The following is a 15,455-nucleotide window of genomic DNA, read 5'->3' as shown; positions in this document are numbered from 1 at the left end:
CTGCAACCTCTGAGTGAATCTTTGTCATTTTAACCAAAACCACTTTACTGTGGCAAAATAATGCTTTATGTATTGTATAGTATTATACTCCTCCCTGTCAGCTATCATTTTGATTTGATTATTGTCACATGTATTGATATACAATGAAAAGTATTGTTTATTGCACGTATGCAGACAAAAAGCATACTGATCATAGACTAGGAAACCAGAGAGTACAGAATGTAGTTTTAGTCATATTAAGGGTGTAGAGAAAGATCAATTTAATGAAAAGTAAGTCCATTCAAAAGTCTGACAGCAGCAGGGAAGAAGCCGTTTTTGTGTCGGTTGGTACATGACCTCAGACTTTTGTATCTCTTTCCCGAAGGAAAAAGATGGAAGAGAGAATGTCTAGGGTGCGTGAGGTCCTTTGCCGAGGCAGCGGGAAGTGTAGACAGAGTCAGTGGATGAGAGGCTGGTTTACGTGATGGATTGGGCTACGTTCACGACGTTTTGTAGTCCCTTGCAGTCTTGGGCAGAGTAGGAGCCAAACCAAGCTGTGATACAACCAGAAAGAATGCTTTCTTATATCATGACCAGATTATCTGTTTTTGTGTTGATTTGAGGGATGAATGTTGGCCAGGACACAGGATAATTCTCCTATTCCTCTTCAAAATAGTGACAATAATAATAAAATAATGTGACAATAATAAATCAAATCGTAATGATGGTTGACAAGGAGGTGTATAATATTATACTATACATAAATAATTTTTCCTCTTCAAAATTTTTTTTCATATCATCCATCTTGCTATAAGTGTTGCTAGTAGAGATCCACGAGTATCTTTACTATCATATCACATCCATTGGAGTCTGCATCCTCTCATTGCTGGCTTCCTAACACCTCTGTCATCCTTAAACAAATGCCAGGATAATGCATACATCTAAACTATCCATACCGACAAAATTACTTGCCTTTCAATCATCCTAGGACCAGATAGTACTGCTCTGCCCTTTCAGTAGTTGCTCAATTTTATTTTAAATTTAAAATTGCTGAATAAATTTGAAATGCAGCCACCTGCCTGGTTTAACCCTGTGGGAAGCCATCTTTCTGGTTGCTTTTCCCCTAGTCACATAGGTTAAAGTCCCCAATTACTTGCTTCTCTCACTGGTATGCTAATTTGTATCAAAACACCCCTTCGGACAACTTCTCATCAATCCTCCTTTTATAAAATCTCAATTTTCTAATCTGAATTTTCCTCAATTCTTAACAGTATTAGAATGAATAGAAAATTGGTAACAGACAGGAAACGCTCGAAACAAGTGGATCTTTTTCAGAGTGGAATACGAGGTGACTAATGAGATCCTGAAAGGTTTAGTGCTTGGGCTGCAGTTATTCACAATATGTACCAATAATTTGGAGGAGGGAATCAAATGTAATATTTCCAAGTTTGCTAATGTCTTAAAACCATGTGGAATTATGAGTAATGAGGAGGAAGTAGAGGCTTCAAGATGATTTAGACTGGTTCAGTAAGTGGGCAAATACATGACTGATATTATAACGTGAATAAATGTGAAGTTATCCACTTTGGATGGAGAAACAGAATGATGAGTGTTATTTAAATGGTAATAGATGGTAAATGTTGATGTACAAAAAGACCTGGGTGTCTTTGCACATGAGTCACTGAAAGCAAGCATGAAAGCAAGTGGTATGTTGGCCCTCGTTGCAAGAAAAGTTGAGTACAGGAGCAAAGATTTCTTAACTGCAGTTGTACAGGGCCTTGGTGAGACCACTCCTGGAGTAGTGTGTACAATTTTGGTCATCTTTACTGAAAAGATATACTTGCCATAGAGGGAGTGTAGCAAAGAGTCACCAGACTGATTCCTGCAATGGTAGGATTGGCACAATGAGAGTTTGGGTCAGCTAAGACTGTGTTTACTGGAGTTTAGACAAATGAGGAGATTTCATTGAAACAATTAAAATTCTGATAGGGCTGAACAGACAGGCTGCAGGAATGATATTTCCCCTTGCTGAGGAGGGCTCTAGAACAAGGTTCTCAGACTCTGGGTACAGGGTAGGCCTTTTAGGCCTGAGATGAGAAATTTATTTACTCAGTAGGTGGTGAACCTGTGGAAGTCTCGACCACATGAGGTGGTGGTGGCCAAGTCACTGAATTATCTTTAAGAAAGAAGTAGATTTCTATATACTATGCTTCTAATAGTTATAGCTACATTTTGCTCTTAAAGATATAGATAGTCCTTCCTTCTGGCTCCCACTGTAGCCTGCTATCTCCCAGCACATTTTTAAAAAGGGGCTTTCATTTAAATAGCAGGTTTCGCAACCACAGGACATCTCTTGAGTGCTTTATAGCCATGGCAGTACTTTTTGAAGTTTAGTCACTAATGTAATATAGGAAACATAACCACCAACGTGTATACAGCAAATTATCAAACAGTAACATGATCAGGACCAGATAATCAATATTTGGACATGGGGTAGGAAGAGAAATGTACAGCATGGAAACAGGCCCTTCAGCCCAACCCGTCCATGCCGACCAGATTTCCTAAACTAAACTAATCCCATTTATCTGCATTTGGCCCATATCCCTCTAAACCTTTCCTATCCTTGTACCTGCCCAAATGTATTTTAAATGTTGCAATTGTACCTGCTTCTGTCACCTACTCTGGCAGCTCGTTCCAGATACACACCACCCTCAGTGAAAAGTTGTTTTTGATTGGCCTTTTTTAATATGTACTCTCTGTTTAAAAGCTGTGCTTGTGTATTGCATGCTTTTTATAGTTCTAGTCAATTGCCTATTGGTGTTGCTAAGTCCATCATTTTTTACTGTAGAAGACAGAAAATGCAATTGTTGTTGGAAAAATATAAACACTATAACTTACAAAATGGAGTGGTATCCTTCCATAATATCTCAAATAGTATGCTATGCTGCAGTAAGCTTTTGTTCACCCTTATTAGCCTGCTAGATATTAACATTGCCATTTAATTTTGTGACAAGCATTGCTACCATCACTTAATTTGACTGATATTTAGCTGGTTAATTTTCTGGCTGGTTTGGAAAAAAAAGCTGTATCTGTATTTACTAATAATTTTGGTGAACTTTTGGGGCAGTGGCAAGGATTAACCTAATAGTTTCTGTGTATGAAAATTATTGATTCTTCTTCTTGTGTTGTTCTTTAGGCTTCTTCGACATATTTACGATATGGGACTTTGCAAAATTTGGGAGGAGAAACTGGAAGGCATATACTGGAAGTTGCAAAGGTTGGTTTTGATCTGTCATTTGTCTCTAGTTACTGTTAGGAAGAATATTTTGTGATTGGTTATTGTAAATGTATATAATTGGACAGCGGCAACAAGTCATCTTTAGGAGAATTAAAAAGTTTGTTTTACAAGCAAATTTGGCTCATTTAATTATGTAATTTATTTTGACTATTTTCTTAATACATAATTTAGTTGCTGGCTGCCTGCAAAGTACAATTTTTTTTAAACCTGGAAAGATGAGTTTCCCTATGGAATTTTCTACCTTTTCTAATTATTTCTCATAATCACCGAACTAAGACAATTACTCAAGTAACTTGCATGCAGAGCTCTATTAAGTTTCAGTGACATTGGGCAACAAGGATAAACATGAAGGCAGTCCAGACTAATGATGGAATAGTATAACCATCAAACTTGTGCTGGTTCTTACAAAGAGCAATCTAGTTAATCCTGTTTTTCCAATTCTTTTTCCAAATACCTGTTTTTTTTGGAAGCTGCTACTGAATTGGCGTTCAGGACTCTATCAGTGCATTACAAATCCTAACCACCTGTTCCTTAAAAATTAAGTCCCCCATGTTATCTCAAATTCCTTTGCCAAGTCACCTTAATGCTCTGTCCAATTATTTTTCTGTTCTGCAAAAATCAGCACTTCTGCAGTTTGGCTGAGACTTGAGAAAGGGATGTAGTGGACCGTTCATGAGGGGAAACTCTCATCCCTTCAGGAATTGGTCTCAATGTTGGGGATAAACCTCAGAATCGATAAACCAAACCCTGTCACCTGTTCTTTTTTTCATTTTATTTGACTAATTCACCTTTCACAACATTCGTCAACAGCTCTATGGATAAGTACTCTTCAGTTATATTGAACCGCACAGAATGGGAAGGTTCCAGTCAACCGAGTTGGTTGAATTTAAGTGAGGCAGCAGTGCACGTGTTATAATTGGCTTCAATGGTTAATTCTTTGGGCTTGCATATTTTGAATGGCTTGGATGAATTCCTGAATACCTGCCAACATTTGCAGATGTTGCACTCAAATGTGACTTGGCTTCATAAAGGGAAGCGAATATGATACAAAAGGCAACATCTTGAAGCTTTATTCTACTCAACCTTGCAAAATACATACGATTGGAATTCTCTTGCCCAACTGCTGGCATGTCAATCAATCTGCTACGTCTAAGCTACCAAAATTCAATCTAATCATTTAATATAAATAATTTATGGCATTCATTGCAGTATATTGGTTGAAACATTTTCAGGAAGGAGGAATTTGATTTGCAATTTTCACTAGTTGACCTTTAAAATCAATAAATTACTAGAATTTATTCAGTGGGCAACTCATATATTTCCAATTATATGGCAAGGAATAATGTGTCTCACTGCAACTGGAGGATAATAGTCTGAGGTTGAATAACCACAAATAAAAGGAAGACATGAAGGTGTTTATTCATTCTCAAATTTTATTGACTAGCTCAGAAGTAATTGTGTGCAAACTTGCTGGGTAATTGTTGTATTTGTTAAATTACTATAAATTAGTTTTCAATCAAACGTTGATATACAGGTTTAGAATATGGCTATTTAAAAACCACCTGATAGGCAAACATGTAATAATTTCCTTGTCTTAAAATTGTTTTCTCTGATCTTTACAAATAAAGTTGAATTTTGCCTCCTTGTCCATCAACAAAACAAAACCTACTCCTGGTTTTTCAATTTTGTGTAAACTATGTTTGAGCTGTTGTATGTTTAAAATGGTTTATGATTCAGAGCTGCTCAGACACATGGGACAGAATTTTACCATCTCGCCAACCACAGGAATTGTAGCGGGCAGGACACAGACCATCCAATGCTCTGTTGACCTTGGGGCAAGTGCGGCTGAAAAATCCTGTCCACTGGCTCTATTCATCCCTTGACTTTGTTTTGTCACCCGTACTATTGGTCAACCTAGATTGGTGTGTGTGTGTGTCCCCCTCCTTCATTTCAGTGGGCGCAAGAGTGAAATTGAGTCTGTTCGCTAATGATGACCCTTGAATAAAATTGAATAAATTTAATATACGCCAAATATTTTGTAAATTATAGAAAATGTTTAATCATTCATACATTAAAAGAACTGTCATTAACTTAAAGTGGTTAAAAACAAAATATACATTTACATTTGATTGGATGCAGAGGGAGCGCAAGGTTCCCACAGTCAATGTGTGCCATCAGCACACACATCACTTGTGTGTCTTTGCTTTAAGTGTGTATCGCTTAGCCACGCAGTAGAGAAAAAACTGCGCGAATGGAAACCAGTGGAACCTGGCAATCTGTGTATGGGCAACAATTGGCAAAGTGTCTCATGGGCCACATGTGGCATTTGGGCTGTACATTGCCCATGGCTGCTGTGGGTTGGACTTGGTCTGGAGACAAAGAGTGACAGGAGGAATTTTTCCCCAGGGTATCAATGTATAGTCCTGGCAGTTCAGAACAGCATTGGCATAGATTAAACTATTCACCACCTTTGGGCTGACAATGCTTTGGAAACTGGAGGGGAGGCAGTGATCTCTAACCTCACAATATTAATATAGCCATTTTAAACATAATAAGTGCTGCCACTGCTGATGCTGGAGGGCGCCACAGTCACATTCATTGCAGTGAGAAAACATGGGTGAGGTCTCTGCCTTGCCCTCCTGCTACTTTCTCACCTCCCCTCTAATAGATTTTAGCTGAATTTGCCATCTGTTAAGCTTCTATGCGCATTGTATTTTTTATATAAGAAGGAGCTGGAATGAAGTGCTTCCCTTGTTTAAATTATGCATGAGCAGCACTCCCAAGTTAATCTTCATTTTTTTTCCTGACTTGTTTAGCTCCAAAAAAATGAGCTAATTAAAAACCAGTCCCTATCAAAATCACATTGAAGGAGGGCAAAGCAATGGTTCGGTGCTAGGATGCCAATGCTTGACCGTATTTTTCCTGCTGTTGTCATTTTTTTTTCTCCGTTACTGGTTAAGCAGTCAGCAAGGTTTGAAAAGCAAGAGCTTCTGCATGCTTTCACCATGGATGTTTCAGCTATAGATTGGAACGTAAATGATATGCAAGATGTTTTCTAAGTCTAGTGTCCAATGAGTACATCATCGATGGTTCTGCCCCATACCTTGAGTGTTATCTAATTTTGTACTTGTGCCTTTGCATGTTGTAAAATCTGCTTGTATAACTTGTTTTACTTTTGTTTTCAGGGACATCAGTGGTTGCAGTTGATAAGTAAAAGGACAGGTTGGCATGGACATGCTGGTGGAGGCCTTCACACTGACCCCAAAAATGTAACTGTTGTGTGTTTGTGGTTGAGCATAAACTCTCATTGCAATTTTATCTTCAATTCTGATGCCTTATCTGAAATAGGTATTGTTTTCATGAAAAGGTGTTTGTGTAATTTATATCCTTGTAAACACATCGGACTTAATTTAATGATGTTTTCATGAAGTAACTTTTGTTATGCTAAAGGTGCTGTAATTACCATGTCACGATCCTTAACAGCATAGATTGTATAGATGAAATAAGAGTGTTATCTCTTAATTAGACTAAAAAAAGATGGAGGGGAAGGACAACAAATAAGAAATAGGATTTTCTTCATTAAACTGTTTTGATGCAGTTAGTGGATTTAGAACATAGAACACTACAGCACAAACAGGCCCTTCGGCCCACAAGTTGCGCCAATCACATCATCACCTACCAACCTACAGACCTATCTATAACCCTCAATCTCATTAAACCCCATATACTCATCCAGAAGTCTTTTAAAAGACCCCAGCGAGTTCGCCTCCACCACCACTGACGGCAGCCGATTCCATTCACTCACCACCCTCTGAGTGAAAAACTTACCCCTAACATCACTTCTGAACCTCCCTCCCCGCACCTTAAATCTGTGTCCTCTCGTAGCGACCATTTCAAACCGGGGAAATAGCCTCTGAGAGTCCACCCTATCTATTCCTCTCAACATTTTGTAAACTTCTATCAGGTCGCCTCTCAACCTTCGTCTCTCCAGGGAAAAGAGTCCCAGCTCCCTCAACCTAACTTCATAAGGCATGCCTCCCAGTCCAGGCAACATCCTTGTAAATCTCCTCTGCACCCTTTCAATAGCTTCTACATCCTTCCTATAGTGAGGCGACCAGAACTGCGCACAATACTCCAAATGAGGCCTGACAAGGGTCTTATAAAGTTCCAGCATTACCTCCCGACTCCTAAACTCAATCCCTCGATTAATGAAGGCCAGTACACCATACGCCTTCTTGACCACCTCCTCCACCTGCGAGGCCGATTTAAGAGTCCTGTGGACCCGGACTCCAAGATCCTTCTGCTCCTCAACACTACTCAGACTTCTGCCCTTGATAGTGTACTCGTTCATCCCGTTGGTTCTGCCAAAATGGACGACTACACATTTATCCGCGTTGAAGTCCATCTGCCACTTCTCCGCCCAGTCCTGCATCCTATCTATGTCCTGCTGCAGCTTTTGCCATCCTTCCAGATCATCCACAACACCACCGACCTTCGTGTCATCAGCGAACTTACTTACCCATCCCTCCACTTCCTCATCCAGGTCATTTATGAAAATGACAAACAACAAGGGTCCCAGAACAGATCCTTGAGGCACTCCGCTGGTGACTGACCTCCATTCAGAAAAAGCCCCATCCACAACCACTCTCTGCCTTCTGCAGGCAAGCCAGTTCTGGATCCACAAGGCCAAAGGCCCTTGGATCCCATGCCCTCTCACCTTCTCAAGAAGTCTTGCATGGGGGACCTTATCAAACGCCTTGCTGAAGTCCATGTACACTACGTCCACGGCACTTCCTTCGTCAATGTGTTCAGTCACATTATCGAAGAACTCAACTAGGCTTGTAAGGCACGACCTGCCCTTGACAAATCCATGCTGACTATTCCTGATCATGTCAAACCTCTCCAAATGTTCGTAAATCTTGTCCCTCAGAAGCCTCTCCATCAGCTTACCAACCACTGAGGTCAGACTCACCGGTCGGTAATTTCCCGGGCTATCTCTGTTCCCTTTCTTAAAAATAGGAACTACATCCGCAATCCTCCAATCCTCTGGAACCTCTCCCGTCTCCATTGACGACGCAAAGATCATCGCCAGGGGCTCTGCAATCTCTTCCCTCGCCTCCCACAGTATCCTGGGGTACATCCCATCTGGTCCCGGCGACTTATCTACCTTGATAGAATTCAAAAGTTCCAACACATCCTCCTCCTTAATATTCACGTACTCAATCCTTTCCATCTGCTGCAAATCCATAACAAAATCTCCCAGATCGGCTTCCACCGTGAATACTGAGGCGAAGTACTCGTTAAGCACCTCCGCCATTTCTTCTGGTTCCACACAAACCTTTCCCCCCTCACCTTTTATAGGTCCTATCCCTTCTCTTCTTATCCTTTTACCTTTCACATATTTCTCGAAGGCCTTGGGATTCTCCTTAATCTTACCCGCCAAGGTCTTCTCATGACCCCTTCTGGCTCTCCTAATTTCCCTTTTAAGTTCCCTCCTACAGTCCTTATACTCCTCAAGATCTTTAACATCTCCTAATTCCCTGAACCTCTTGTACACCTTCCTTTTCTTCCTGACTAGGTTCAACACATCCTTTGTGCACCACGGTTCCCTCGACCCACCAAAACCCCCTCGTCTCATCGGAACGTTGTCATTCAGAGCTCCAGACACACATTCCTTGAATATCTGCCACCTTCCTTCGGTACTTTTCCCTAAGAACGCCTCCTTCCAGTTTATTTGTCCAAGTAACTTCCTGACTTCTTCGTATCTCCCCTTACCCCAGACAAACACCTTCCTAGCCTGCCTGATCCTATCTCGTTCCAACGCAATTGTGAAGGAGATAGAATTATGGTCACCATATCCAAGATGCTCTCCTACCGAAAGATCCATCACCTGCCCTGGTTCATTTGCCAGTACCAGGTCAAGTACAGCCTCTCCCCTCGTAGGCTTGTCCACATACGGCATCAGGAAACCTTCCTGAACACACCTAACAAACTCCTCCCCATCTATACCCCTTACCCTAGGGATATTCCAGTCGATGTTTGGGAAATTGAAGTCTCCCATCACGACAACTCTGTTATTAAAACATCTCTCCAGAATCTGTTTCCCTATTTGCACTTCAACTTCCCTGTCACTATTGGGCGGCCTATAGATTACACCCAGCAAAGTTTTTGACCCTTTGCTGTTCCTAACTTCCACCCACAGAGATTCTGTAGACAATCCCTCCACGACATCCTCTTTCTCTGTAGCCATGACACTATCCCTGATCAACAGTGCCACGCCACCACCCCTTCTGCCACCCTCCCTGTCCTTCCTGAAGCACCTGAAGCCTGGCACCTGAAGTACCCAGTCCTGTCCCTGAGACATCCAAGTCTCCGTAATGGCCACCACATCACAATCCCAAACAGCTATCCACGCCCTAAGCTCATCTACCTTATTCACTATACTCCTTGCATTAAAATATATACACTTCAGCCCCTCAGTCTGGGCATTTCCCATCTCCACCACCTGTCTAACCTCCCTCCCATACTGCCTGTGGTCCTCCCCTACCTGGGAGCGAACCTCCTCCGTCCCAGTTTCCCCATCACAGTTCCCTCCCCCCATCCTTTCTAGTTTAAAGTCCCCCCGGTAGCCTTAGCCAGTCTTCCCGCCAAGATACTAGTCCCCCTGGTATTTAAGTGCCACCCGTCCCTCCTATAGAGGTCCCACCTACCCCTAAAGAGGTCCCAGTGATCTAGGAACCGAAATCCCTGCCCTCTACACCAGTCCCTCAGCCACGCATTCACCCTCCACCTCATTTCGTTTCTTCCCTCATTCTCCCTTGGCACAGGCAGCAATCCTGAGATTACTACCTTTGCTTTTCTCTTCCTCAGCTGCCTACCCAGTTCCCTATAGTCCCTTTTCACGAGTGCCTCCCTCTTCTTACCTACATCAGTAGTACCTATATGTACTACTACCTCCGGTTCCTCACCCTCCCCTTTCAGGATGTCTGGGACCCGCCCAGAGACATCCCGGATCCCAGCCCCAGGGAGACAAACCACCATCCGCGACTCCCTTCTACGTCCACAAAAACGCCTGTCCGTGCCCCTCACTGTGGAGTCCCCTATTAATACTACCTTTCTGCTTCCCTTTTTGATTTTTTGGCTCACTGGCTCAGCTCCAGAGAGCTGGCCATCGCTTCCTCCCTCAGATGAGCTGTCCCCCCCAGTAGTACTCAGGATTTGACTTAGGAGAAAGGCTAGCTTGAAAACCTGGTTTTGCAGATCATGTTAGCATGTAGGAGAGTGCAGCATATGCACCAAAATACTTTTCTTTTTCATTGTAAAGACCTAACTCTAGCATTATCGTAAATTCCAAACTCCAGCATTACTTGAGTTACTGGCAAAGCAGTTGGATTTTGTTGCCCACAGATTGGATAAGACAATTTAAGATGATGCATAGAACCATAGAAGCCACTTGGTCCATCAGGTCTGCACCAGCTAAAAAAAATTACCCACTATCATCCAATTTTCCAGCATTTGGTCCATAGCCCTGCAGGTTACAACACTGAGGTACATTTCCTGACATCTTTAAATGAGTTGTTGCTATCCTTTTCAGATAGTCAGAACCCCACAATCCTCTGGGTGGAAAAAAATCTTCATCTACCCTCTAATCATTCTATCAATCACTGTAAATCTATGCCCCCTAGTCACTGACCTCTCTGCTAAAGTATATTGGTCCTTCCCATCCACTCTAACTAGGTCTCTCTGTGTTATACATTTCAATCAAATCTGCCCTCAGCCTCCTCTTTCCAACCTTTCCTCATAGCTGCAATTTTCCAGTCCTGGCAATATTCTGGTAAATCTCCTCACTTCCTTCTCTAATGTAATACATCATTTCTGTAATGTGACCAGAACTATATGCACTCAGTACTCCAGCTGTGGCCTAACTAATGTTTAGAATACTTCCATCATAACCTCCCTGCTCTTATATTTTACACCTCAGCTAATAAATGAAAGGATTCCGTATGCCACCTTAACCACTTTAAGAATCTGTCCTGCTATCTTCAGGAAACTGTGGACTTTGCTCCAAGGCCCCTCACTTCTTCTACACTCCTTCAGTATCCTCCCATGTATTATGCAATCCATTGCCTCGTTTGTGCTCCTCAGGTGCATCATCTCATACTGCTTTGGGTTGAATTCCATTTGCCACTTTACTGCCCACCTGACTAGTCCATTGATATCTTTCTACATGCTGGTATATAAATGCTGTTCTGTTGCTCACGCTTAAAATTCCTTATATCTTATGTTTCTCCTCTCTCTCAGCGAGCAACTTTATTCTTTTGTTGTGGCCTTATAAAATCTACCCATGAGTTTCAGGCTGGTATTCAGTTTGTTTTCTTCATTCTTGAATGGAGGCATTATATTTGTAACCCTGCAGTCCTCTGGTACAACATTTCTATCCAAGGATATTTGAAAGACTTCATTCTGAGTTTCATCAACATTTTCAGCAGTAATTCCTTATCTATAATTATTCCATGTAATTGTTTCAACTCCCTTGTGTATCTTTTAATTCACATTGAGGCATGCTTTTATGAAAACCGTGAAAAAGCATTCGCTACCATTCTTTCTTCCTCCATTAGACTCTTCTTTTCTCTCAATTATTATGTTATTCTTTTTAACAATTTAACATTGTTGATAAAATCCTGTCTTATTTCCTTTTTATATTCCTTCCCAGTCTGTCTTTGTGCTCCCCTTGGCTTTCTAATCTTTTACTTCTCCTTTTGTATTTTCTATTTTTATGTTAATCCTGCAATTAATATTACAATTCACCCCCCTCTCACCACGAATCTGGCTAAGTTAGGGGTTCCATTCGTAGACACGCAGGGTAGAATAGGTGTAGGGTGATGCGGCGGCGCGGGCTCGTTGGGCCGAAGGGCCTGTTTCCCGTGCTGGGTTGTTCTTTGTTCTTTGAATACACACACACACACACTCTTACACGTTTATTTATCTGGATTGCACCAAGTGTTAACATTGGAAGATCTGATCATAAAATCATAGAAACCCGACAGTGCAGAAAGAGGCCTTCTGCCCCATTGAATCTGCACCGACCACAATCCCACTCAATGCCTACCCCCATATCCCCTCACATCCACCTGCCAATCCTCCTAACCGACACATCTCAGGACACTAAGGGGCAATTTTAGCATAGCCAATCAGCCTAACCCGCATATATTTGAACTGTGGGTAATGGCTAGCACAAGGGGACATAGCTTTAAACTGAGGGGTGACGTATATAGGACAGATGTCAGAGGTAGGTTCTTCACTAGAGAGTAGTAAGGGCATGGAATGCCCTGCCTGCAACAGTAGTGGACTCGCCAACATTAAGGGCATTTAAATGGTCATTGGATAAACATATGAATGATATTAGAGTAGTGTAGGTCAGATGGGCTTTAGATTGGTTTCACAAGTCGGCGCAACATCGAGGGTCAAAGGGGCTGTACTGCGCTGTGGTGTTCTACATTCTATTTGTGAATGACAGCTTTGAAATGGAAAATGATCCTACTACTATAACAGAAACTAAACAAAGAGGTGATCCTATCCCAACTTAGAAGAGCTCGATTCCCGGCTTGGGTCACTGTCTGTGTGGAGTTTGCACATTCTCCTCGTGTCTGCGTGGGTTTCCTCTGGGTGCTCTGGTTTCCCCCCCCACAGTCAAAAGATGTGAGGGATAGTTTGTGAATTAGGTACCAGGTCTCTAGGTTTCCAATGCCTGCGGTGTCATCAGGGAGGGTAAGCAAGAAATCTCACAGCAAACCGAGAAGTAAAAATTACTGAGTTTCTCATTTTGATCAAAATTTAAAATAATCGATTGGGATAAAAGTAAAGCTTCAAACTTTAAAAAATTAATTTTAAAAAAATAAGAAAACATCAAACTGGACAACTTTGACATTCCACAAATGTAAGATTAGGTTTTCATGGACACATTGTTCAGCAAAAACAGAAAATGCAGGAAAACCTGATGAAGGGTCACCCTGGCTCGAAACATTGGCTCTGTTCTCTCTCCACAGACGCTGTCAGACCTGCTGAGATTTTCCAGTATTTTCTGTTATTGATTCAGATTCCAGCACCCGCGGTATTTTGCCTTCAGACGCATTGTTCATCGGTAGTTATGACCTTAGTACATAATTAAAAATCCAATTACACTTCTTCTACCAGGCGTAACTTTTTCAAAGGTTTCTAAACCTCAAAACTAATAGCGTAAAGGAACAGGTTTTTGGCAGCTTGGTGCTTTCTACTTCATTGCAGTATAGAATCATAGAATCCCTACAGTACAGAAAGAGACTATCTGGCCCATCGAGTCTGCACTGACCACAATCCCACCCAGGCCCTACCTGCATATCTGTACATATGTATCCACTAATCCCTATAGCCTACACATCTCAGGACACTAAGGGCAATTTTTTTTGGCATGGCCAATCAACCTAACCTGCACATCTTTGGACTGTGGGAGGAAACTGGAGCATCCAGAGGAAATCTACGCAGACATGAGGAGAATGTACAAACTCCACACAGACAGTGACCCAAGCCGGGAATCGAACCCCGGCCCCTGGAGCTGTGAAGCAGCAGTGCTAACCACTGTGCTACCGTGCTGCCCAATGTGCAGTACCATGCCACCAGTATGTGTGGCATCAACTGCACACCGTGTGGGGAAGTATAAAGTCAGTTACTTTTGGTTTTGTGTTTAATTGAGTGTGCAGACTCCTGAAGTTACTGAGAGTTTCAGAGGAGTAATGACAGTGAAAGCTGACAGTTCGTGTTGTAACTACTTCAAAATCTAGGCCATAGTTAGTTAGTATTGCTGCACATTATTTTTAAGTCTGTTAGTTCTTTAAATTTTTGCCATTTCATGCAAATATAGAAAATGTTATACAAAATGTAGGTTTGTGTTGTCTTTGGCGGCACAGTGGTTAGCACTGCAGCCTCGCAGCACCAGAGCCCAAGTTCGATTCCTGGCTTAGGTCACTGTCTGTGCGGAGTCTTCATGTTCTCCCTGTGTCTGTGTGAGTTTCCTCCAGATGCTCTGGTTTCCACCCACAGTCCAAAAGACATGCTGGTTAGGTGCATTGGCCATGCTAAATTCTCCTCATTGTACTCGAATAGAACCGGAGTGTGGTGTCTATTTTCACAGTAGCTTCATTGCAGTGTTAATGTAACCCTATTTGTGACACAAATAAATAAACTTAAAACGAGCTTTGAATTTTTTGTCTATAAAGGACTACTATCTCTCAATATCCTAGTATTTTTAAGATGCTGCCTCATTAGATCTTATTTCAAAAATTATATGATTAAAAGTAATTTAAAATGCTTTGTTTAATTCATTTGATTATTTTTATACCTATTGAGTTGCAACATTAGACTTGCTGAACCCAACTCTTAGTTAAATTTGTAGTGATACAATTCTATACCACAAAAATGACTCAGCAGCTGCAGCTTCTGTTAAATAAGATAATTTAGATTGTCTGTTCAGTCACTCTTACAAACTAGAAACGTGATGTCATTAGCCCTTGCTAATCCATTATTTAAGTTTGAAAATGTCCTAATTTGGAAAATTTATCTTTCAGTTCAAAGATGTTGATACAGGAAAAATTCTCTCAGCTATGTTTACACATGTTTGGCCAAAAGATAGGCCTGATCTTCGTGCCAGAGTGGCTATATCTCTCGGTCTTTTAGGTGCGGCGAAGGTCAGTAATTTGTCATATTTTAAGAATATGCTGTGTTTTGTAACCATTTTTATTGTGCCCTCATGCTTCTTTGTGAATGTATAGATTTTTCAATAAATTCCTTTACGGTAATGTCATTTCATATTTTATTAATCCAGCGTAGTGAACAGCTTGATGTTGGTTTAAATTGAGGGAATTTAGTCCCATTGTTAGTAACAAAGCCAGAATGGGACTTCTCTTTGCAAAGGGTTATGTTACACATTAGTGGAGTTGTTATAACTCCATTTCCACAACTAAGTAAATTCTGTTCACTTCGCAATTTTGCTGTTGCATTTGATCAACTTTGAAATGGATAGGGTGACATTTTAATCTCCCAACTAATATATCAGGTTGGGACTTCAAAATGGAAGCTCTGATTTAATTTATTATTGCCACATGTATTAGTATACAGTGAAAAGTATCGTTTCTTGCGTGCTATA

The 15,455-nt window shown here is 41.3% G+C and overlaps 1 protein-coding gene across 1 annotated transcript in view; it reads left to right on the top strand.

Moving 5' to 3' along the window:
• Window positions 1-15,455, top strand: part of abcb7 (ATP-binding cassette, sub-family B (MDR/TAP), member 7) — a 65,245-nt gene that overhangs the window by 13,471 nt on the left and 36,319 nt on the right. The window contains exons 2-4 of the mRNA XM_080187916.1: window positions 3,176-3,256; window positions 6,463-6,546; window positions 14,878-14,997. Of these exons, the coding sequence (XP_080044042.1) occupies window positions 3,176-3,256; window positions 6,463-6,546; window positions 14,878-14,997 (285 nt within the window). The remainder of the gene's footprint in view (window positions 1-3,175; window positions 3,257-6,462; window positions 6,547-14,877; window positions 14,998-15,455) is intronic.

This window comes from Carcharhinus amblyrhynchos, chromosome 4 (genome assembly GCF_965287045.1).
Source record: "Carcharhinus amblyrhynchos chromosome 4, sCarAmb.v2.hapA, whole genome shotgun sequence".
Classification (NCBI taxonomy): Eukaryota; Metazoa; Chordata; class Chondrichthyes; order Carcharhiniformes; family Carcharhinidae; genus Carcharhinus; species Carcharhinus amblyrhynchos.
Note: the sequence above shows the minus strand (reverse complement) of the source record. Positions and strands in the feature narration are given on the sequence as shown.